The sequence below is a fragment of the Drosophila subpulchrella genome, chromosome 2L, assembly GCF_014743375.2.
Source record: "Drosophila subpulchrella strain 33 F10 #4 breed RU33 chromosome 2L, RU_Dsub_v1.1 Primary Assembly, whole genome shotgun sequence".
Taxonomy (NCBI): domain Eukaryota; kingdom Metazoa; phylum Arthropoda; class Insecta; order Diptera; family Drosophilidae; genus Drosophila; species Drosophila subpulchrella.
Window position 1 is genome coordinate 22,815,379 of NC_050610.1, and position 25,039 is coordinate 22,840,417.

At 38.6% G+C, this 25,039-nt stretch overlaps 1 protein-coding gene across 1 annotated transcript; it reads right to left on the bottom strand.

Moving 5' to 3' along the window:
* Nucleotides 1-4,271: 4,271 nt before the first annotated feature.
* Nucleotides 4,272-5,365, bottom strand: LOC119547605. Its single transcript, XM_037854526.1, has one exon. It carries the CDS (start codon nt 5,258-5,260, stop codon nt 4,376-4,378), a length of 885 nt encoding a protein of 294 aa, XP_037710454.1. The 5' UTR covers nt 5,261-5,365; the 3' UTR covers nt 4,272-4,375.
* Between the last annotated feature and the right edge of the window lie 19,674 nt (nt 5,366-25,039).

A 25,039-nucleotide genomic window follows, 5' to 3' on the forward strand; every position in this document is an offset into this window, starting at 1 on the left:
TTTAACTGAAATATTTAACCGTGAATTATTGTTCCATCAATTGATTAAATTTAAAATCAAAATAGATATAACATACATTGAGGTTTTAAGAACCTAGGCTCGTATATTCATTGTAAGTTGGTAAAATTTATTGTTTATTAAAAGATTAATTGAATATATAAATATAAATTGCAGTATCACTATATAAATGTGAAACATGTAATAAATTGACCATAAAATGTTTTACTATATGAACGATTTATATGGCCTTTTACAGCCGATTATAAATGCTACCTTTTGTATAGCATTGTTAATCTCCATATGGCAAACCCAATTGGTTGGCTGACTTTGTGTAGTCGAAACCCGTCGGTGGATCATCGCCTGGCGAATTTCTGGTGGGTCTGCCTGGTACGACCCACTCACTCCACCTCCACATCGACAACTACAACCATAATCACAGCCGACTCCAAACCGGCCTCGAAAGTGGGCAGAGCCACAAAGAGATCCACTCAAGAGGAGCCACCAAGTTGGGGCAACAAAGCAACTACATGACAAGTACACACACCGATCTGGTTTTTTTTTTACCGGATTTCTGGGGGGATGTCGGTGGTCTGGTCCAACACTTTGGTTTTGGGAACGAGCGCTAAAGAGCTGCTGATGCTGATTCCAAACGAGGCAGAAGAAGCCACCCGAAGACTGCAAACCAGTTTCTCCTCGACTCAATCCCAAAACGAGTTGCCAGCGAAGATTACAATTTGTTGGTATGTTTCTTCTTAGGTTTTTTAGCTTTTGGCGAGCTGAACGAATCAGTGCCAATAAGGTTGAAATAAACGCAGAGATGGAGCTCAAGCTACGCCCACAGAGAGGGTTTCAAAAACGCTGGCCAGGAAAATGGCTGCTTGTTTTTTGTGGGGTTAAATGAGAGATTTAACGCAACTACTATTTAATACTCCCATCGATCTTAAGAAAAAACACTTCCGAATAAATTGATTTAATATATCAAGAAGAGTTTTAAAATATTAACAGAAAAAAACTTTAAAAGAGATTCAATTTGAAATATCTTCTAAGTTAACCCCACAATTTTTTATAAATATTTTATGTACTATAATTTAACATCCGAAAACCACAAAAACTAGATAGTACACACGAAATTTTTAACTTTATTTTTTATACCTAAACATTTCCCCTAATTCCCTTTTTAAGATAACAAGAGTTGGTGTCGGCTTACTTGTTTTTAACGCCAGTGAAGCGTAAAGTTGAAGAACATTCTCCACACCCGAAGATATGCAATTAATTTTACTAAAATTACCTAGCTCCATTTGTGATATCCCTGAAATGGGATTACCATAGGGTAGAACCCCTGATGGATGGATGGCTGATCGAGTGTGTGTGGTTTTTCACACTTTTTTACTTCACGCCTTCCTGCACTTGCCCTCATCCCGAAGGGGGCGTGGCGTGTGTCATTTCCCCGGCAATTTTGTCCGCTTCTCCGGGGCCTGAGATCATCTAATTTCCCGCTGGAACTTTCCTCGCAATTAAGCACGCTTTCTGCCCAATTTTTAACCACTGCACGCATCTCATGTAAAACGATGCCACATGTGTGCCATCGTCTCGCATTGTGTGAATGTGAATCGTATCTTAAAGTATAAGTATCTGTGACTGCTCACGTTAAGCGGAAGATGGGTTTTGGCTCGCTTTTCACTCGGATTCTTCTTGTGGGTATCTTTGGGGTTTCTGGATATCTCCTCCTCGCCTTTTGTTTTTTAACAAATATGAAATTATCCGAGCTGTCGAAAGTACATGGAAAAATATTCGTTTTGGTTTGCATGAAATTATTTTGAATTTTCTTCGGTTCTTAGGGTTACAAATGTGAGAGGGAAAAGGTGAGGTTTTTATGTTGTTTTCCTGTAGTCACATATTTTTTTAGGCTGTTGTAAAAACTATAAAAATAAATCAGGAAAATATAAATAGGTTTTAAATCTACAATGGTGTCTTAATACTTTTATTGAAAGTATTCCTTGAATATTAAATAACTACTTGTAACTATAGCTATTATGTTTTTCCTTAAAAGGTTTAAAATGACAAATTCTTTACAACTTAATCCTCTTCCCTTCACTCGATCATAATCTCGACTTTTCCCTTTCGTAGAAGAAGTCACCTGCCAAATATGCTGCCCCTACCCACCGCCAATGTCAATTTGCATACCAATTGCACCGGCCGTATGTCAAAAAATGTGAAAGTTTAATATAGAAAATGCTCAAAGCCCCGGGTCCTGGCCCCAAAGTTCCCTGCCAGGCGGATGCCAATCCATTGACTGACAAGGACAAGTCGTGTGCGACAGTTGACAGCTGCTGCCTGCTGGCTGCCACCGTTTGAATCCCTCCTTCTATCCACCAATCCACTCTACTCCACTCCCGATCCCGATTCCGATCCTGGGTGGTCGCCGCCACGGGATGTCCACCGTACAGTAGTCACTGATGGGTGGCCGCTGATGGTTTGGGGCAGCTCCAATCTTCCAGTGGCGCCGGGCGGGGCTTGGACAAATGACAGTGGACGACTGCAGCTGATGAATTTATGCGGAAGCCGCGATGAGAAATGCATTTTTCATAATAAATTGAAGGAGAGTGGGCACGTTGGCAGCGAGAGGAATATCAGATTTTTCAATTAATATTTAAATATTACAGTAGATAAGAGATGAAGGGAAAATGTGCATAAATTTAAATTGGATTAAAAAGTGTTTAAAATAAATAATATGAAAGGGTGTTGGATCTCAACTGGGTCTCGAAAGAGAGCTTATAAATAAAGTGGTTAGATAAAAGATTTTAAAATTCCAGAAAAAATTAATATAATATCGTGTAGAAAGGGTATTAAAATTATGTTTTTAAATTGTTTATTTCATGAACCTTTTTGGGTTTTAATATTAAAAATATCAATTAACAACCCATATTTACTGTAATATTTTTGGGTTTACCTACGTACTTCCAGTAGTGGGCAATAAATTTCCATCGGGAGAAAACAAACTGTCAGACATTTTTATCAGCAATTAATCGTGTTAATCAAATGCCTTGTCAGCATCATTTACCAAGAAACGAATTTACGTAATGCCCGACGATCCATTACGGCTAACAAGAGTTGAGTGAAAAGCTCTTTCGAAACGCCACAGCCGATGGCCAATCAATCAATGACAGCGACCTCAGCTCAGCTCTCTCAAAATTCGGGTTCGATTTGAAGCCAAGTTAGAAACCCATTGCATTTCATACCCGAATGCCAAACAAATTGTTGAAATTAAGCGCACGAGTCACCAACATGATCACAATGGCGTGAAAACAAGTCAAAGTTGAGTTCGGTGCTGACTGCGTGACCGAAGATTGGATGTGGGGATGCACTGGGAAAAAGAGGATCGATTTGGAAAATAAATATTAGAAAATATGGGAGTAAATCTAAAAATATAAACAATATACTAAGGTTTTGTTCTACAAAATCTAAATAACAATCTTTGAAATACCTTATGACTAACATAAATTTTTCAAGATCCCATAGTACAGATATCTGTAATATTACCACCTTTATAAAGTGAAAGTAGTAATGAACCCTTTAGATCTGTACAGTTTTTTCTGTGTAAAGTTCAAATACTTAAAAATGTCTAAGTAAGGCTTAGGCTTAAAAAGGTTTTCCATGCTCGTGCCATAGAAAGCTGTTGTCCTTATCGCGCACCCCTCATCTCGAGTTGTCATGTCAACGCTTCTGATTCCGATTTCTGGCTGCATTCCACACATGTCACGGTGCCCGAAAGTGGAGACTCGACCGCAGATTGATGCCCCCGGCACAGTGGGATACTTGGATTTGGATGCTCTGTATCCACCGAGGTACTGGGGATGGGGATACTTGCCTAACTGATGGCTGGTGCGGCTGGCAGCTCCTCAATGTCAGCATCAGTCGACCAATATCATCAACCACGTCGCAGTCGTCAGCGTGATTAATTTGCCGGTCTTGTAACTTGGAACTTGTAACTGCCAACTTGGTGGATCCCCATCCTTAACCCTCTATCTCTTTACTCTTAACCCTTCTGTTACCTTCTTGCTGCCGCTGGCTGGCATTTATTAAATGCGGATTTAGTTAATGGGTTATTTTTGGTTGGATGTCGCTGTCTGGGCCATAAATCAGTGGCCCAAAGTGCGGGTATCGGTCAGGGCTTAGTCCGTTAATATGCAATGATTAAAAGTGTCATTTGTTATGGCTTCGAAAATGGATTGAACAATGCCATGGCTTGCCAAATGAGTGGTGATTCAGCATTAAAGTTTCACAACCAATATGATATATTTATTTCGCATGAACTATTATTCAAAAATATAATAGGTGAGAAATTTGGAATTTTCCTTTACAATGTTTAGTAAACTTATATAATGTTCCACCAAGCACGGGTACGATCCTTGAAGAGATCGCCCACTGCCTCACTAATCCGAGCTAATGGTTCTCCAAACTCATAGGCCCAGGCCAGGATAAATACCAGGAATAGAGCCAGACTCACCCAACTGGACTTGGACATTCTGGTGGTAAATCGATCTATGGCTTGCAGCAACCTCAGGTTTATAAACACTTTGGTTGTTAGGATGCACATGCTTATAACAGCCCTGATTAACTTCGAGCTCATCTGGCTTATAATCTCATCAAGTGGTAAGTCCTTGTGTGTTTGGTCCTGTTGGGGTATTTGTACTTCTGGATTTGCTTTCGGTATAGCCGCCATATTATTTTCTTCAAGTGCCTCCTGATAGACGGGACCTTGATTTTTTGATTTTCTCGGTGATCTAACGAATAAAACCTGGACTGCCTTCTTCTTATCATGATCCGTGTGATATGCACCATCTGCTGATTGGGAGCGGTGACGTCTCTGTTGAGTAGGAACTTTTTCTACATCCTTAATACACTTCGGATGACGTCGATGTTTGCCATATACTGCTTCGTTTTCGGATCTACATCTTGGAGCCTTAATGCAGTCCTTAAAAGCATCTACTACAGCGGCACGAATTTGACGATCCAGTTGATTTTTGGATATATACTTTCTTGGGATGGAATGGGCACGATTGAGGGGAATCCGAGATTTGGTGCGGGGATTGATTCTCGTTTCCGAGTCCGAAGAATCCGATAATATGATATTGTTCCTCCTCCTTCTGTGGTAAGAACCCCTTATCGATTCCCTATCCATATCTCGGAGTGCTCTATTTTCCTCTCCCTGCACTTCATGTAAAGGTATTCCTTTGCTGCAAGTTATGAAGTACTCCATAGAAAATTAAAAAATTCTAAACTCTTGCTTTTTTCCCCCGAAAATAATGTTTGCTTCACTGGGGTAGAAATTGTATAATAATGATTGGTATATTAGAACGTATTACTATTCCGGCGCCTACTTATACAATATAAAATTTTTGATACATTTGAACGATAAAGTCAACATAGGAAATGGATTTTCAAATGTTTATAAAGAATGAAAAAAATATACATAAAAAATTCCCTGACTTCTTTGTAATTTTTTTAATAATTAATAACCAAAATATGACGCAGCTAAAACGGAAACGATTTGTCGAAAGACTCGCAAACAAAGCGATGCAAATTTCATTTATTATTAAGGGGTCAGATCTGCCAAAATAATATTTAAAATTAATGCGGGGACAATTTTTGCAGCCGCTGCACCCACATGCCGATCTCTTCACACCTGTTTCTTTTAGATCGTGAAAAGGAGAGGGCGTATTGTCAACATGTGGTCCCTGGTCAAAAATGAGGAATCAAGAATCGAAATCCCGCTGGGCTCCGATTCTGGCCGGAATCTTTTTTCGGGCACTGTGTGTGCAAAACAAAACGACGCCGCTTTGTCTCCTGTTTTGTGTGAGTTGACAGGACCCAAGGCAAAACACAAACAGACGCAGGACAAAACGGAAGACAATGCGAAACCAAAAGTCAAGAACGCAGAATGGAGATTCGGAAAGCAAAGTGGCAATTTTTATGCCCAGATATGGGTGCATAAATATTGGCTAGCCATAAGTATGACATGTTTATGGTGCCCTATGGTGTGCCGGTTATACAGATGCGGTCATAATTTTAGAGAACTTTTGTTTTTATAGTAAAAGCCTAATTCCTTTAAAAGAAGTTACTATTTTTAAAATTGATTTTATTTATTTATAAAGATCTAACAAATAATTAAAGTTATGAGTTCAGTTCGGATTTTTAAAATTAATTTATTAAGCTCCTCTGTGCATTTCTTTTTAAATATACTTTATTTTAAGCGTTTATTTTTATATTATACTACTATTTTTATTTTATACTACATTATTTTCTATTGCTTTTTCTTATTTTCTAATTACGCTGACTCAACGTTTTATTACCTTATGTTTTATGATAAAATATATTTAAAAATAATGAATAAAAAACTTATTAATAAGAGGTTTTAGACCTATAGATTTCACCGCACTTGTAGGAACCACACCATCCACGCCCACACACACATGGCACATCCTTAAAGGATATTTACTTATGGCTCTTTGCTTATTAATGACTTCGCTTAGGGCCTCATTGTCTGGATCTGGAGATTCTCCTCGGCTCACTCGATTTTTGGTTTGCGGATGCATTGTGTGCGCTCTTTACCGCCCCCCTGATGACCGTTTGAGTCCTGTTTGAATTTAGCCGGTAAATTATAGGAAATAACGGTTCGTCCGGGCCGTCCACTAACGGTATCCAATGGCTACTGTGCGCGCGCCGCTTTTAACATGGAATCTTTATTATCCTCTGTGGTTCGGGAAAAACTCGGCCCAAGGATTCCCAAGTCCCGAGGGGAAAATCTCGATGAATGGAAACCAGTAGCAAGTGTGCAAAGGAGCTAGAACTTCAGGGAGGTGTGGGAAAAATAATATAAGTGCAGGTTTAAGACAATTCAAGACCTATTTACATCTGGATAAACAGGAAAAGGTAAGTGATTTTTGTATAAAGCGTAATCCTAATGATATTATTTAAAAGTAAGCCAGAAATAAATATCATCAAAAATATCCCTTTCTGAATACAATTTCACATTGCTTTCAACACCTTTGGCCACTTTTAATTTCAATATCGATAGGTCGATCTCTACAATTTAATTCGAAACCCTTTTCTGAATTCCCCCCAACAAAATTGTAATTTAATTTAATACCACTTGCCACTAATTCAAGTAATCTGCATTTATTAAGCAACACTTCATCACCCCTTGGCTTATTTATGTTGGTATTGCGTTTGCCTGCCATTGGCCCAAAACAATACTTATATAACATACCAGGAATATACAATTTTAGGTTTCTTAGTTGCCCCTTTATCGAGCTTATCATTCACAATTTATCGGACCGCGGAGACGTTTGGTGTCAAATTTGGGTGTTGACCACAGTCGCGTACATGGCAATCAACGCCAAATTATTTCTTTTGTGTGCCACCGCAGAACGCCCCACTTTGAAGAGGAGTGGACTCTGGAGTGGTGGCATCCTTCCTTCCTTTTTCCGTGGGTTGCCGCAGCTGCCCCGGCAATTATTTCAGGTAGCCATGAGGAATGCGGTGCGCTCTATCTATGGTATAATTTTCGGTTTGGAAGGAAATCGAACGGGATAGTTACAGGGAGAAAAAATAAGTAACTAGGAATTTTAATGAAATAAATCTTAAATTAAAGCATACTAAAAGCTTACAGATATTTATATAAATAAACTCCTTTTCTTGTGATTAATAGCCTTATATCTTAACATTTTAGGATGGTATCATTTTTAGCTTAGAAGGAAAATGAATAAAATAAATCTTAAATGTAAAATCACAATATTATCATTGAAATTATTAGAAAAAGGATCAAGAAATCTATTGTATTTGTTGGCAAAATAAATATTGAGAAATATAACGCTAAGAGTGGTTAGATAGTTCTTTATTTATTTATTTATTTATAGCTCACGATCACTGTTAGCATTTAGTTTATAATTACTTGTTAGCATTATATAAATAAATAAATTAGAAAAAGGATCAAGAAATCTATTATATTTGTTGGCAAAATAAATATTGAGAAATATAACGCTAAGAGTGGTTAGATAGTTCTTAAAAACACGATTCGTATTCAAAGGATATCCCAAAAATATTAAAACTAATTTGCTTTCAAGACTCCAAATATTTTCGCTCAGTGCCTGGCCAGGTCCCATATCGATGGCGACACCTTGCGCCATCATCGCTCGGGTAGATTACCACTGTAAATATTATTAAGTACGATTACCATCGCTCCGGCAGACGGAACCGTTCATTAAAATTATTATGCACACATACAGACCGTACGGTGTACATTATAAATATACTACCATATCAGATTCCGTGTTTGGGCCAAGTTACTTAACAAAGTTGCGCATGCGCAGTGGGTTCGCTGGGGATCGGCTGATGGATCTCATCTGGGGTTGACAATGGTCGACTGGGGATGGGACATTTTACGCGTAATTGACAAGCTTTCTGGGCCCTGCTTTTATGCGGCATTTAAACCAACTAATTGCCGACCGAAATTTCCCTCGATGTGAAAAGTTCGTCGTCTTTTTGTGTCATGTTTAATTATATCCACATTTATGTAAATAGCTATGGTGTTTTTTTTTACCCCAGGTGCACAGTTATGCGCACAATTAGATAGCCGAAATTGTTGCGTGTGTTTAGGTGCGCGTGAAAACAACCAAAATGCCTTTTAGGAGCCATTCAAAGTGTTCAGGGGTTCAGGGGTTAAGGGGTTCAGGGGCCAGCGGATCCGTAAATTATTCAACAAACTGTCACGCAATATTTGGGAGCACAAAACACATACACAAGTTTGGAAATCAAAGCAAAGGGCGGACCACACATTTAGTCAATTGATTTGGCCGACCCAAAAGAACGGCAGATAGATCCACACACGCACTGGTAAAATGTCCAACAATTTCTGACAATTAGCGGCGCTTTTCATGTTCATTTCGATTTACGTATCGTGGTATCGAGGTCTCCCCGTCATATTGACAATTTAGCCGCAAATTTGTTTCAACATTCAGCGACTCGTCTGCGATTGAAAGCTGATTTCTGAATGTGCCGCCACGCAAATGTATTTCCATTGTTGGCAAATCGAATTGAGGCGGGCACTTTTGACATTTAAATGACATTTGAATTGGGTTAGAAAGCCAATTGGCCGGGCCAACAAGCCGTCGGTCAGTGATTTCGGAGGCTATGCCCAAGTGCGATCATGTTGAAAGCAAAAATGGTGAGGTAAATTGGTTTTTTGGTAAGATGAAAGTGTTATAAGAGGTAGGGAGGGACTAAAATAATTATAAAAAAATATTTCCCATGAAATTGTGATACATTGTTAAATATTTAATAAGGTATTTCATCATTACCAAACGGAAATAATTATAAAGAATCACCCAAGCCCTTAAAGATCCAAAAACTTTATATTTTTTGAATATTCCATATTTTTTATCTTTAATAAAAACTACTAAAAATAGTACAGAAACGCATAGGATTGATCTAAATATTTTCCTGTATTGCTTAGTCATTTAATAACTATATCTACTAGTACCTACATTTAAAAGTTCAACTGAATCTCAACCCATTGACGCATTTGAAATGAGTCAAAAATTGCGAAATGATCCGCTTTCCCTTCTCAATGCCGTTAAATAAAAAATCAGCCCACCAACAAGTTGAGAGGAATTCATCGTTAAATCTTAAGTCATAAAATTTTTACGCAAATTGTTGCCATCGAAAAGGAGGAAGGGAAAAACAACAAACAAAAGGCTGGAAATCGCAGATGGGCATAATGAGTATTATCAATTTCTTTTGAAATTTACTGCCAAAATGCTTAAGCATGGCGTCGATTTGCTTAAAGAAATTCCATTGGATCGAACAGAAACCAGAAGGATGGATGGAGATCAAAGCCCAGGCCCCCGAGATTTTCAATTTTCCACAATTACACCGATCGGACGGGAAGTGATCTTTTGAGGGCGGTGGTTGGGGATGGGGATGTGGATGCCGCGTGTTTGGCACAAAGTGCAGATAAAATTAATTAAAATTTAATTCAATTCAATTCACTTGCGCCGGCGCAAAAACACAAAGAGATTTATCGCTGATAAACGCGCCTAGAATGGGAAACCTTTTGGGAGTGGGAGGTGGTTGTGGCGCACAAGATCAATGGGGATTGGATTGGTGGACGTGGAGTGGTGGACCCACTGGAGGATCGGGGTGGCTCGACTGGCGCAATGGATCACGCCGTTGATTAATTCCCCGTTGTTGGCTAGGCCGGCCATTAAAATGCCATAAAATTATTAATTAACCAAGTGCACTAGGAAAAGCCACTTGCCAGATTTCAGATTTATAGCCCACAGGCAGCAGCGGCGATAAAGTGGAATGGTACATAGTACGTTCGTATCGAATTGAATCGAAGCCAATCGAAGTTCGATTCGAATGCCTTGGAAAAATGGAATTGGAAAATGAAAATCATTCGCTTTTCCATCTTTTAACCCCCACCCCCTCGTTGCAGTCGGTCGCATTTTCCGAGTACCGCCTCAAGCATTATGGATTTTTAACGAGTTTTCAATTTATTTGCGCGCCAGTCGCGGAAAAATCTTTCGAGTGCTTTTCATACAGACACTCGACCATCATCAAGTGGCTTTTCTTTGGTCGGACTTTGGGGCATGGTCATGTGGAAATGCGTTGGCATGTTGTTTATTTCATTTCACCAACTGTTCGGGAAGCTGTGGACTAGTCGAGAAAAGAAAACAGAAGTCTTAAATCTATTATATATGTATGAATAACACAAATTCAAAGATATATAAAGGGGTTTTGGGGTTTAAAAGGATTTTTAGTGATATTTTAAATTAAATGTTATAAATATAAGAAGGTATTTTTCTTGATCCTTAGCTAAAATTAATTTAGTTAGGATCACTTATGAAATATAGTATTACGTCTTATGAAGTACACCCAAAAATGTTAAATACCCCGAACAATTGCATTGTTATCCATTGATAATCATGGCTAATTAGTGCCCAATAAGCGCTATAAAAACCGAAAACAAATCCAAATTAAGCTAACCACTCCTCAATGAAATCAGCCACATAAATGCCCCCAAACCAATGAAGACCCAAAGAAGCCAGTCAAATTTATATGGCATTACCCCGTGGGCCAGCCACAATCGTGCTGGCAAATAAAAGCCGCCAAGGAAAATGCAACTCAAGGAGAAAAGACCGAAGACAATAACAAAAGACTCGAGGGGGAGTGGAAAAGCCAGCAACAATAGTCAATAAAACATGCGGCAAATCATGTTTATCGCATTGATTTATGCATTTTTAATGTGTTCGCTGTTGCTTATCGGCAATGCGCCTAAATCAACGGGGCCCCCAAAAACCGAACCCACTTTCACTGCAATGCCAAAGTCGAAGCTGTTGGGATCCAGGGATCCAGAGCCGTACTATGGTATAGTACCATATACTACCCATACAATACCATGCCGCAGAGACCGCTGAGCTCCTCGCTTTGAGCCACGTTAATTTTTAAATCTCACCGCCTGATTAGTTTGCTTCGCGCCAAAGAGCTTCGCGCCGCTGCAATTGTGCGCCATCTTGATTAGACCGCCGGTCTGGAGCTCGGATGCAGCTGAATTGGCCATCCAACTATGGTTGCACTGAGAGAAAATGTTATTAAAAATTAAAGAAAATAAACTAAACATTTTGGTGGATACTTTAAGTAAAGAGCTCATGTATTGTTTGTTAGATTGAAATTTTTTTTCAGAACCATGAATCTTTTCACTGGCTTTTGCCTAAATAAATTAGTATGATATTGATGATGATTTTGATTATTTTCTATTGTTCTGTTTACTGCCTTTTTCTGTAAAAATTTATATATATATATTTTTAACGACCTTTTTAATTGTCTTTCTATGATATCTGTGCTTTAGAATAACCCTTTACCCATTTTCAGCTTAGAACAAGTAAATCAATTAAATGAAATCAATATATTTTCGATTAAAGAAACGTTCTATGAAGGTATATATTTTTTAGAATATTAGATTATTTCTGTGGATAGCGGAAATTAATTTGAAGGGCACCTTTCCAACTTCTAAAACAGATTTTTTTGAGTGCCCAGCTTTAGTCGTGTTCATCTTTTTTGGCCAGCAGAGCATCCAACTGGGAGACGGGGCATCATCAAAGGAGGCCGCCTTTTGCCGCTGCCTTTTGTCTTATTAATAATTCACATTAACGCTTGCGAGTGCGGCCAGGTTGCCGCCCGTTTTGGCCAGAATCGCAGTGAGGAGGAGATGGGCCAAAACCCTGGGCCAGTGTGGCCAGCCCCCTGGAGAACTTATCGGGGATGCCGCATCTCGAGTCGCGGCCCAGGCTTTTTGGGCCGCTTGACATAAATGCCGAAAGCGCACGAAATGCGAACCGCGTTCGAATAAATGGTCAATAAATAAGGTGTGAAATAGCTAAGTGGGCTGAACCGGTACCGGCTGAATCGGTATCGGTATCGGTTCACAGGGCGGACCGAAATCCGATGAGGTGTTTCAGATATTTAACACTGGCCTAATGGTATTTATTTTGATTGGAGGTTTTTTGTTGGGAAACTCGAAGGAAAGATTTAGTTTTCAATAAGATTTGAATTACAGAATGAATATTAAAACGGAATATTTATTGTCATAAGTAAAATAAAAAATATAATAATTCGAGTATTATAATTTTGATTTGATTTAAAATATATGGCTAGATACACAGGACATAAAAAAAACACGGATACACAGAGAGAATTATTCAAGTACTTTGTTCTTGAATTGAGAACATTCGTTCTTAAAAACCGTGTAAGTACATATCGGCATCAATGTTCTCAATGCTAGAACGAAATGGTGAGAAAAAAAGATAAATGGAGTTTATTATTATTATTTATTATTTTTATCAACAAAATGTCATTCTTTTTTAAGAACATTTTCAACTCAGAATATAAAGCTATTTATTGATGGTTTCAAGCATTTCATTGCATTTTGTTGTTATTAAAATTGATATTGAAGTAATATGCATGTGGACACATTTAAAAGGCTATTTATTGATATATCATTCTGTTTTTAATGGATGACATTTTCCTAACAACTCGGCTAAGCTAAAGAGCAATCACATTTCAAGGTGATCGGCATTTATGGCTGAAAGGTTGATCATTTATTTCCCTTGACTCCCGACATTTTAGCATAAATTACTCCCGTTCACACCCCTTTTGCGTTGATATTTCCATTTTGCTCTTTGATTCCGGCGAACGTCTGTCACATTTGCACGCCGTTTGGTTTGTTTGCCTCTGGTTTCATAATTGTAGCAGCTAGCAGGGATTACCAATGTCAGGGTTCCTAATTTGCATATCCCAACGGGGACGAAAAGCGGAAGTCAAAGGAGGCTAAATTATGACAGGCGGCGCATGTGTCAAAAAGTAAACAACTCGGCATTTGCATAAGCAAATTAAAAGGGCTTAGTGGTTCTTTATTGGTCGCAGTCGAAAGGTAAACAATTTCCCGAAGCATTAGCTGGCTTTTGCCGGGGATCCTTGGGATTTTTGGGATGGAGCAAGTATTTCTTTTTGTTTAGGAACGTGCCCCAGCCTGTTCGAGGGGTTTTTGATTGGCGTCCGGGTTTATTACCGCAGAAACGGATACCGGGATGCGGATTCGCTTAATTGCCCCGGCCGTGAGTGTAATCAAGGCGAGAGCCATCCGGCCACGTGTGTCCTTTTGATTAACAAAGGGTTTTCCCCGCCACCTGCATTTTCCACGAGGCTCGCTCGTAAATCTCAACAGGCAGCCGCATCAGGGCAAATTAATACGGCCGGAGGAGTTCAGGGAGCTCCATTCATTGCGGTCATGTAGCGTCTTAGCCGCATATCCCTTAAATGATGTACAAAGAAGTGGTCAAGGCTCAGGGATCGAATGTTTGCTACTTCACATGTGGTTTATAAATTAAGGGATCTGTTTGAAAAGTTAAATAATAATTTTTTCTATTCTATATCCTTTAAGTAACTGAGCACTTAAAATATTTTTGAATGTTCCTCAAAGACGTTTATAAAATAAACCAATCTTAATATTGACAAAAAAAAGTTCTCAGGACAAACTTCATAAGATACCCGTTTTTAATGAACATTTATTCACCACGAACACAACCATTTCATTTTCATAAATTCATTTGTTGACCAATTACTCTTAAACGCATTAACTCCTGTAAACAGTTGCTGTAAATCCCATTTTTATAAGAAATCCGGAAATAAAATATTTTATTTTTTAAATTTTGTATTTATAAACACTCGGATAATAAAAATATTAATATTTACATTTTGCGGTAAGCTGAAAATCTGAGAGATCTTTACAAATCCGCACAGACCAATCCATCCAGATCCCATCATGCCCCTTCCACCCTCTACTCGAAGGGTATTAAATGTAGCTGGATGAAGAAAAGGCAGCAGCAGAAAAAAATGAAATGAAAATGCCAGGAAAATCGTAGAAAAAGGCCAAACGATGGCCATAAATGGATCAACTCGCCAGTGAGCGCACCTGAGGCCACGCAGGATGGCAAACTGGCAGGATAACGCAGCCAAGGAGCCCCATGGCCAACTTCCCACTGGCAACTCGAAGGGCAATAATAGCCGGAGAGAGTGCCGCCGTTTTATGGCCCAAACATGCGTCCACATCCCCGTCAGGATATCAGGGGTTTCCACTACCATTTCCACCTCCATCTCCCTTCGGTTTCAGCTGCAACAAATCAGTGCAAGGATTTTTTTACGATTAACTGCGTAATTGAGTCGTTTGGCTAAGGAAGACGCAGCCACAGGACGAATTCCCGGCCAGGGTAAATTTAATTAAACTGTAATAAAGCAAATCCCGTTCCCGCCCTCTGTAATGAGGGCTAAATCGGGCTTAAGCAACCGCTCACTAAGTAAGCAGAAAAAATTGACATAAAACTTGTCTTTCATGAAGTGAGGGTTGGGTTTTTCGGGGGGCTAAGTTAAGGTAAGGTAAATAAGGCCATAGGCCAGCCACCGCTGCCACGCCCCCTCGATATGGCAAATTGAGGCAGATTTATCAAAGACAACAGTGGGTGCCATAAAAAAGTTTACGTCTTGCGATGGAGGTGAGTACGAAGCGGAAAGAAATTGCGGATAAGCACCAAAAGATGTGCCGCTCTACAAAAAAAAAAGGAAAATCAGGAAAAAATGAAAAGGGAGTGGGAAAATGCAAAGCATTCGTCGAACTTCTGGTGGGTGGAAAATGGCAGGAAAATGGTAGGAAAACAACAGTGGGTGGGGCAGGTGAGGAACTTACCGTGGAACCGCAAAATGGCTGCTAAACTGACAAGCGAACTTTATTATTTGTATTTTTTCCAGCTATTTCCTCTTCATTTGTGCACTGAGAAAAAAGAAAATCTATAAAAATCATTGCGAATATATATAACAAATTAAAATTGGGTGACTATAGGAAAAAAGTTGCTTAATATATCCTTTACTTTAATTTCTTTAATTGGCAAATAAAGATTATAATAGGTTTCTAATAATACCAATGTGATGAATATCTTGGGTTCTAGTTGGTACTTTTACATGGAATTTTTTTGTGAATGATTAATAATTTGAATGCCTGTTTTTTATAAAGTTTCCTGAGTTTCCACCTCACTCCACTCAAGCGGAGGGATTTGTTTCGATATCAATGTGGAACGTGGCGCTGGAAGGACGCAGCTGCTCCGGCTAAATTGCTTTGCATGCAGCGCTTAAGTGGAAAGTGGGCGGTGGGTAGTAGGTGGGTTTTTCCTGGCTAGGTGTTTTACCAAAGATTTTGCCAGTTCAATTTGCTGCGAAAGAAATCGCAATGTGTTTATGCGTAAAGATGTGTGTGAAGAAGCGGTAAGAGGGAATATCAGATAAACTAAGAAAGATGCTAGTTTAAAAGTCAGTCAATAATAGGATCTTTAAGTCTGTGGCTCCACAAATTGGTTTCAAAATACTGTGTCATTTTGATATATTAATTAAATAAATTAATCAAAAAGTTATAAATAAATTTTATATTTTTAGATGCTGGTAAAAGTATATTAAGGTGTTATAAATCATTATTTTCTTTCATAAGGAAAACTATTCTATGTATAATATTAATTAAAAATAAGTATTTTCTATAAGGTCATAATTGCCAAATATAAGCTACAACTTTTTAAGATCACCTTAAAATGTACCTTTATTTTAATTTATCTGTAAGAACTCTCTGAAAACCTCACACCTGAGTTATACCATACATTATCGAATACTTAAGGCACTTCTCCATGCGTAAACAGTTTAGGAAAAGTCATTATAATTAGGTCACTCCATTCCTAAGATCTCAGTTCGTTTTGCATACGCTTTATGACACTCTGCAATTAAGGCCGCTGCAATGCAATTTGAGTTTTAATTCTAGGGCTTTCAAAATCGGCCGACATGTGGCAACTTCCTCGAATTATACAGTTGGCGATACTGTACAGGTAAATTGGCTTTATGGATCTCTTCACCGTCGGTGGGATCGGGAGATCTGCTGGTGTGTCATAATTTTGTACGCTAAGTTGGCAACACTTTGCAGTTGGAAATGCGTGTGTCGGCCTCTGTGTGTTTATTTTTTAATTGCCGCCGCTTTTCAATGGAAATGCAACTAATTACCTACACGCAGCAGGCTGGCAAAATTGTTAATAATTAACAGGTTTTCTCTTCGCAGAGGAAGTTTTCTTTTTCTCCCAGCAGTTGGCACCGCTCGAGTGTTGAAAAATGCATTTCACATTCGCAAACGCAATGGCAACTGCAATTGCAGTTCGCAATTGCATTCGCACACGACTGGCACAGCATTGAAATGGATATTCATGGGTAATTGTCGGTCTATAATGAAGAGCCAAAGTGCTGAAATTAAGCTGGAAGAGGAGGTTCTGTTAGAAACTAAATTATGTCATTATTTTGGATTGAATTGTGTGGGGGAAAAATATGTAAGTATTTGATTGTATAAATAATATTCTCAACAAATTTGAGATTGTTAAAGATATAACAAAGTATTTTAATGTTCCTAATACTGCCAAATTATTTTAGAAGCTTTTGAGATCCGTAATGATCCGTATATATAAAAAACTGTCGTTGAAATTATAGAAATCCAACCCAGTAAAGCAACAATATCTAATTTTTTACCAGATATTCTTACCATACTATAAGATTCTCCTATTAACTGATTTTGCCCCTAGTAGTATCCTATAAGAAACGAATACCATATGAATTGGAAAACCTAAGCTATCCTATCAAAATTGATTATCTGACATTCACCGAAGCCAAGCACATGATTAAACGGCCATTTCAGTCCAATAAATAATCTCGGATTCCCTTGGCTTTGGAGGTCTACTCCACATATTTCCTCTGGCACATTTACACACCTATCAAAAACAGCTCTGTCTCCGCCGAGATCCGTGACCGAAATAAGCTGTCAAAATAGGAGAAACCACCAGATGTATGGCATGCTGGTCAGCGAGCACCAGCCACACATAAATTAAAAACTAAGAAATAACTTTAAGGAAAAAAAAAACCAAAAAACAGAGACAGAGAAACGTTTAGTGGCGCAAATTAATTGAGCAACATTAATTTTGGACCGACCGAAAATAACTCACACGAACACCCAACAAAGTCAAATTAATAACCGAAAATTGCTGAGACCAAGACCGGAGTTTAGAATACTTTTGGTGAGTGGTGGTGCACTGAGCTTTGAGCCAACGAGAGGCATGCAACCACATTTTTTGACGCCTGCTGCAAGCGAGGCGACGCCAAAAACTTCATTTACAACTTAATTTGGCGCCATCAACGGCTGCCGTTCCCCCATTTCCCCTGCGACTGCCATAATTATGGCAAATTAAATGCAAAATGTGTTTAATCTTAAACAGCCAGCCACGAACACGACGAAACGAACCACGAACGTCGAACGCTGCACAGGTTTTTTTTAGTTTTTTCTTCTTATTTTGCACTTTGATTGCTCTGTAAATTTGTCTGCCGCTCGCCGCTAGGCAATTTTAAAAAGCAGATAGGATTCCGGGAAGTACATTCATTAGTTTACCCATTTAGGTAGCCAATACATCATAATATTGAAAAAGGGACAACGAACAATAAACAACGAACAATAAACAATAATAAAATATATTCAGGCTATACTAAATTACTCACTCATAGAAAAACATTGATCATGTATGATACTCGTTTTGAAGAAACTTCTTACTGTCCAACAATTTAATAAACTCTATTTCTAGAGAAGGATTTTCGAAATAAAGTATTCTAACGATGACTTTTTTGCATTTAATAAAAATAGAAATTTGCAATTTTCACTTTCTATTTAACATTGTTTATTGGTGAACATGATTGTGTTGATCGGGAGACTTATTTTGTCTGTGCAGATAATCTTACATTTGTGTTTCGGCTGTCGAAATCTTATTTAGCCAAAAAGATTTAAAAATATAATATTCCAAGGCATTTTAATGACTTACACTTGACTATCAAATTAAAAAAAATTTTTTTTTTAATTTAGAATAGGCACTCAGCCTTGCCAAGAGTATTTCCAAGTCCTGTAAGGTCCATAATACCACTGAAAGTTGTCGAGAATCCCATGGTCGTCCCGTCGTCGTAGTTGTTGTCGTCAGTAATTATAGCGGCCCGCACACTAATCAGCGTAATGTGCGAGCCATAACTATAGGCAAAAGTCAACGCACAAATGGTCGAGCGGCAAGAGGGGGCGGACGTGAAAAAGCACTCGACTTTGATTACACGCGAATGGCCAAGTTGGTTGACTGACTTATTGAAAAGCGGCAAAAAGCTGGGGAAAAAGGTTGCGAAAATAGCCGGCGTTGTAAACTGAAAACCAAAACCATTGGCTGTGTCAAAACAATAAATTATCCAACTAATTAAGGCTGAGATGAGGCCACAGCTGCCATGACATGAGGATCTATATGGATAGGAATTCACAGTCGCATTCACATTCACCCTGCTCCCATTCTCTGGGCATAATTTATGGGCAACTTCACAGGCCAAGCGAGAACATAAACAGCAATTCGGAGATCTCTAAAATCTGTCACTCCCCTTCTCTTCTCAAAAATAAAAGGATCGTCCTTGTGTGGTTGGGCAACAATTGCAGTTGGCAGGACCAAAACAATTGCAGGGTTTGTTTTGGGCCATTTTATTGCATTTGCTCATTAGTGCAAATAGAAGATCATTTCTTTGGGAGCCCCTGAAATTCACGTGAAACTTGTTTGCCGCTTTTTGTTTGCCTATTTACACAGCTTGCCAAAAGGTCTCGTAAAACTGCCAAAAGGTGTTAAACTGGCAAAAAGTCACTCGATCGATCGAAGGCTGTCCTTGTTTTTGGGTTCGTTGAAAAGCTGGAAAATCTCCCATTGTGGCACATTGTGGTTTTCGGGTTCGGTACTTGAGTAAACAAAGTGTCCCGAGCTGATGAACAGCGTGCCACATTCATTTATCACAGGGGACAATGGTCAGTCTCTGTTTTTGGCACGATCTAGTGGTTAATGGTTTTCAGGAGGAGTAAGACTTATAATACCCAAGAGGGTGGCTATAAAGGTGCGATTATAAATCAATGAGCTGTATTTTTTAAAGGAAAACTTTGTTTAAGGATTAAGGATTAAGGAAATAAAACATTCAATTCAATATTTAATTTTTGAAATTTTAAAACGAACCCAAAATATATTTCTTCTGAATTCCCTTCAATTCTATGCCATATAACCCTATAAAAATACACCCCATTCTTAATTCCACAAATTAGACCGGAGCTGCACCTTTTGGAATTAAATTAAATTAAATAGACCTTTGTATTCTCGTTCCTCTACACCTTCTTGTACAATGTCCCCTTCAACTCACCCACAACTTCTTGGCTAAACGATCTTTATCGCATTGTCCTGCCCCGCTTTTGGCCGTTTGTTTTGACCGCGAGTTGCCAACAAATGAGGCTAATTTGTCAAAATGCCCGTTGGGCATTTCTCTGACTTTCATTCAGCTTGAATTCCTTTCTTTTCAATTCCCGATCCGAATTCCTCGACTGCGAGCATGAAAATTTGTATTTGACAGGCCTTGTGGGCCTTGTTATTAATAAGTCCTGATCCTGTCAACTTACGGCACATGTCGAAGAGGACCCAGCCAGACCAGACCATACCAGACCATACCATACCAAAAACAGCAGGAAGCAGTCGGAATACCGTTTGCTGGACAGTGATTAAGCGAGAATTAAATGTCAGGCGGTTCGGTTCGGTTTGGTATGGCTCGGTAGCACCAGATGAGGGATCCAGATCGAGAGATCCCGAACTAAGCGTGAAAAGTGGAGAGAAGATCTTGACTAATACGTTACGCCCCGAGCCTCGATCCCCGATCTTCCATCTCCCATCTCCGATCTCCACCAACTGTTCCAGCAGAAAGCCAATCCAATCCCGATACAACACCAAATAAAATATGCAAATAAGGCGAAAAAAACATTTTAAATGCGAGACGTCAATCAACGCAGCGTCAGCTTCCAACTGCCAAACTGCCAACTGCTAAAAAAGGCCAAAATTGAAATGATTAAAAAAAGATTATAAAGTTCGCCAGCAGCGCAGGTGCACTGAGGAAAATAGTGCATTCGAACGGACACTACCATTTTATTCAAGAAATACTATAAAATTATAACATTTTAAGTTTTTTAGGTACATCTTAAACTTTTCAAATATGTCTGGATATAAAATTAATTTATTTTTCTATCCTAGACTTTTGTAAAATTTTATTTACCTATTGAAACTTTGTATGTTCTCACTCTAACGATCAAAATAAATTAAATTGTTAATATTTTTTTACGGTGATAATAACATAAATAATATTTAATAATAATATAATGTTGATAAAATATAACAATCAATTCAAATATTTGTTTATTCTTGGGATCTACACTTATATGTAGATTAAACTCCTCTCTCTCTGTATGCATTTGCTATACCTAAAAGTATACTTATATCGGTTTTATGGCTCCGTCGTTCACTCAACTCGAGGCTCATTAAGCAGCCATGACGAATGGAATTGAAACTGATATATGAATGTCCGAATGTTCGACTCCAGACTCCAGTGAAGACACTTACGACCGCTTTATATGGCAGCTTGCAGGCCTTCGTTCACTGTACAGTGATCACTAATCACTGTGTCAATCGACTGGGTGGTCTCTTGCTGATTTTCAGGTGACTTGGCGTGAATTTGTTAACTTTTGCTCGAAGCCTGGAGCTGGTTTTGGCTGAGGCTAAAAACCAGATCGATACGAGTATTAAAAGCATGAGTAGGCAGTGCAAGAGGTATGTATCAGAGGAAAAATATAAGGTATGTACTATATAAAGAACTATAAAAGATAGGTATTGTAAAGGATTTACTTAAAACGAAAATTATTCGATGAAATTCTTTCAATTAACACCTAAAATAATACTAAGGGGATAGTAAAATCTATAATTTCTAACCATTTAAATAACACCGAGTATTTTTATGATATTACCAATTTCTTTTAATGTTCCCTATTAAGGCGTTAAGCTCGGGCTCACTTAAGCCTTCCACTAACTCAAGCTGTTGCCAGCATAAATATTTCTGCGCCATTTTGCAAACAAAAAACTGTCTTCAAATGCGCCTAAGCTGGCCACAAAAAAAGCAGAGCTACCAAAAGCAAATGTAATCAAATCAGGTAAATTTGTCATAAAATACCACACAACAACACGGTATCAACGGAAAGAAAAGATGAAGGAAAAACTAATTTTGAAATGGATTTCGTACGCAGTTTTGAGCACAAATGGTCCAGGACTTTGGGCTCGGACTTGGATTTCTGCTTGGGTGTCTTGCAAATTATGCGAAACCATTTCGGAATTGAACGCATGACAGGCGTTCCCCTCAAACCCTCTGTATATATACCATCCCCAGCCATATTACGACATTGGTCAGCAGAAAACTTGCAAGTCAGGCAAGAATGGGCAGTGTCCTTACTGCTCTAATAATAAAACAGCTCGGGACAAAAGAAAAACTAATAAAACAAAAGTTTCCCCATTGCCCTCGACCATTTGTTGTTTACCTTTTTATGTTAAATCACCGCACGGCAATAACAAGAACAAGGATGCCCCGCCACATAGAGCATCATATAACATATGCGACCCGTGTCTGGACCAATAAGCGTTCGCAAAAAGAAGAATATTTTGCAGACGGTGGGGTTTCCCTATAAGAAACTTAGAGTAACTTTAAAATAATTATTAATAATCGTGTGTTCTTAACTGAAAAGCTTTCTTAACTCTATCCTTTTAGGAATACCATAAAGAGGTGTGCTTTAATATTTGATATTTTTATGTATCTTATGTTGCATGTATCTCATGTTATAATGACTTTTTTTGTTTTTAGTATTAATAATAAATTATTATATTTATTATATCTTTTTCGAAAATAAACCTTATATATATCAATCTATCCATACAAAATACAAAACCATTTATTTCCTGCAACATAAAACCAATATTCAATAAATCAAATTTTAATATTAGAAATCAAAGTTCCTACTATCGAAGTCCTACTTTATCCCATTCCTGCACCTTTGTAGATCCCCACTTCAGTTGTTTGTGGCTTGTGTTCGTGATTTGCTAAACTTATGAAATTACTTTACGTGTATCCTGGCCATCTACCCCCCGTTTTGGCCTAAAACCGCCCAACTTTTTTTTGCCCCCGTCCGGGGCATTTGGTCAATTCCTGCGGCTGTCATTGTGCTATTCCAACGCCTTATCTCTTCAGGATTTACATAAGAGCTGGGAGAAGGGGTGCCAGGATTCCTTTTTCTTTTGCTGCTGCAAAAGTTTTACGCAAGTCCATATGTTGGATTAGACGACGTGTGTGTGGGAGTAGTGGTGGATGGTATGGTTATGGTTGGAAAAAATCCCATAAATAGAAAATCACATTAAGTTTTGAAAACTCTGCTGTCCGTTGTTTGCATATCCACAATTCCTCCGCAGATAAGCAATGCCAAAGTTTAGGTTTATTGCAGCCACGTTCTGACCAAAACTTTATTTCCTTTCATATTTTATACATTTTTTATTTCGATTAGTTTTTTTCCGGAATAACCATTTTGATGGTCAACCGAAGATTAGCAGTGGAAATGTGCTTATTTGTGGCTTAGAAAAGGGTAGGTGGAGAGGATAAATATTTATTTTATTTTAAAAACTTATAAACTAAATGATTCTGAACATATGAAGGAAGTTCCTTAAAATTTAAAAACCCATTTGATAGTTTTTCTTCATCTTGTTTTCATTTTCCTGCCAAATGGACACGCTTTTTCTTATGCCTGGCACTCGGCAATTTACCAACTGACAATCTAATATTTGTACGCAATTTGCGCAGAGAAAAACTGAATGAAAGCCCTGCAACTGGGTTAATAAAAGGCCAACGGAGCGTTAAGGAAAAGCAGTTAGTGGGTCCTAGACTTTGATTGAACCCCAAAACAAAAAAAGGAATAAGGGAAAACAATCGAAGAGGAAGCTCTTAATTTAGGCAAATATTTCTGCCAGCGTGTAATATTGACTACAAATGCATGTGCAAATGTTGCCACGGTTTGAGGGGATTCCAAAAACCAAAGGATTACGGATAACAGCGGCTGTGACACGCCCCTTTCTCCCACCGGCATTTCGTGGGGCTAGGAAAAAATCAGGCAAAGCAATTTAAGCCAGAAAAGGGTGTCACATGTGCCAAATGACTTTTGCGTGTGGAAATGACAATGATTTCTGCTATGTAGACAATAACGAAATGCAAACAAAGGACAAACAACCGAATGGTTAGGGGGGTAGGGAAAAGGGGAGGGGGAAAGGGGAGCGGAAAAGGGGCAGGACATCACGGCAGGACGAGTTCATAGAGCGACATTTGCATTTGCCTGCCATATTCGCAAATGAAATTGCGAGCCGGGACAGCCAGCAACTTCAAATTAGTTTTTGGCCAAAATAGTTGGCGCTGCCAAGGAAATGATTAAGCCACCAAAGTAGAGCTCCCTTACTCCTTTGGTACACTGGGAAAAATGTATTTGGATTTTATGTGAAATACGAATTAGAAGAATTAACAGTTCCTGTAAACTTGGGACACCTTTGTATTTTTTAAGAGTTTTTAACCAAATGCTGCTTAAATAAAAATAAAGTTTTGTATTTTAAATGTTTTTGTTGTTTAAAAAATAATACTAATATGTTTATAAACGCAATGAATTTAACTAATCGACGAGTAGAGCGTTAGAATATTTATATAAAAATTATAAATATATTATGTTTTGTTTTATCGTTGATATAACAAAATGTTTAGACCAGGAAACAAAGCATAATTATAACTTTTCGGTAACGTGGCTTTTTATAAGAATCCTTGACACTCCTATAAATAGTTCATCATAGATTTTTCCCTCAGTGCCTTTATCCCCATCCTTATTCCTGGCAGGACGCGTCACATGTTGGCTCATAAAGCTGTCACAAAATGACTTTACAACTTAATACACGGACAGGGCCAAAAGCGGAGCTTGAGGCCCTAGATGGAGACATAGACATCAATCACATTGACTGCCGCAAATATAAACGTCAAGTCAAGTCGGGGGAGTCCCCTTGGTAGAGCTATAGAAATGGCGTGATCCTCCGCACTCCCCGACAGATGGCGCCACCCCGGTCGAGTGCCATTAGGTGGCAGCAAAGGCATTATTTTGACCGCAGAGTGCAAAGCATTTGTTCTGGGGCGAAACCGCGAAATTGCATCTGGCAGCTGTCTAAATGTCTCGCGCACTTTTTGCGACACTTGTCGCGGCCCAAAAGTTCAGAGTCCCGATTCGATTAGCGGAGAAAATCGGACAGGACATCAAGGACCCAATGTCTATGCTAATTTGACGCCTCTGCAGGACGGAAATGAGGGGCTCCAATTGCTGAATTTATAAGATGGAAAGAGCAGCAAGAAAAAACCCGAAAAAATTCTCACAAAAAACGTAATAATTGCTAAAATCATTTCTAATTTTATTAGGAGTTTA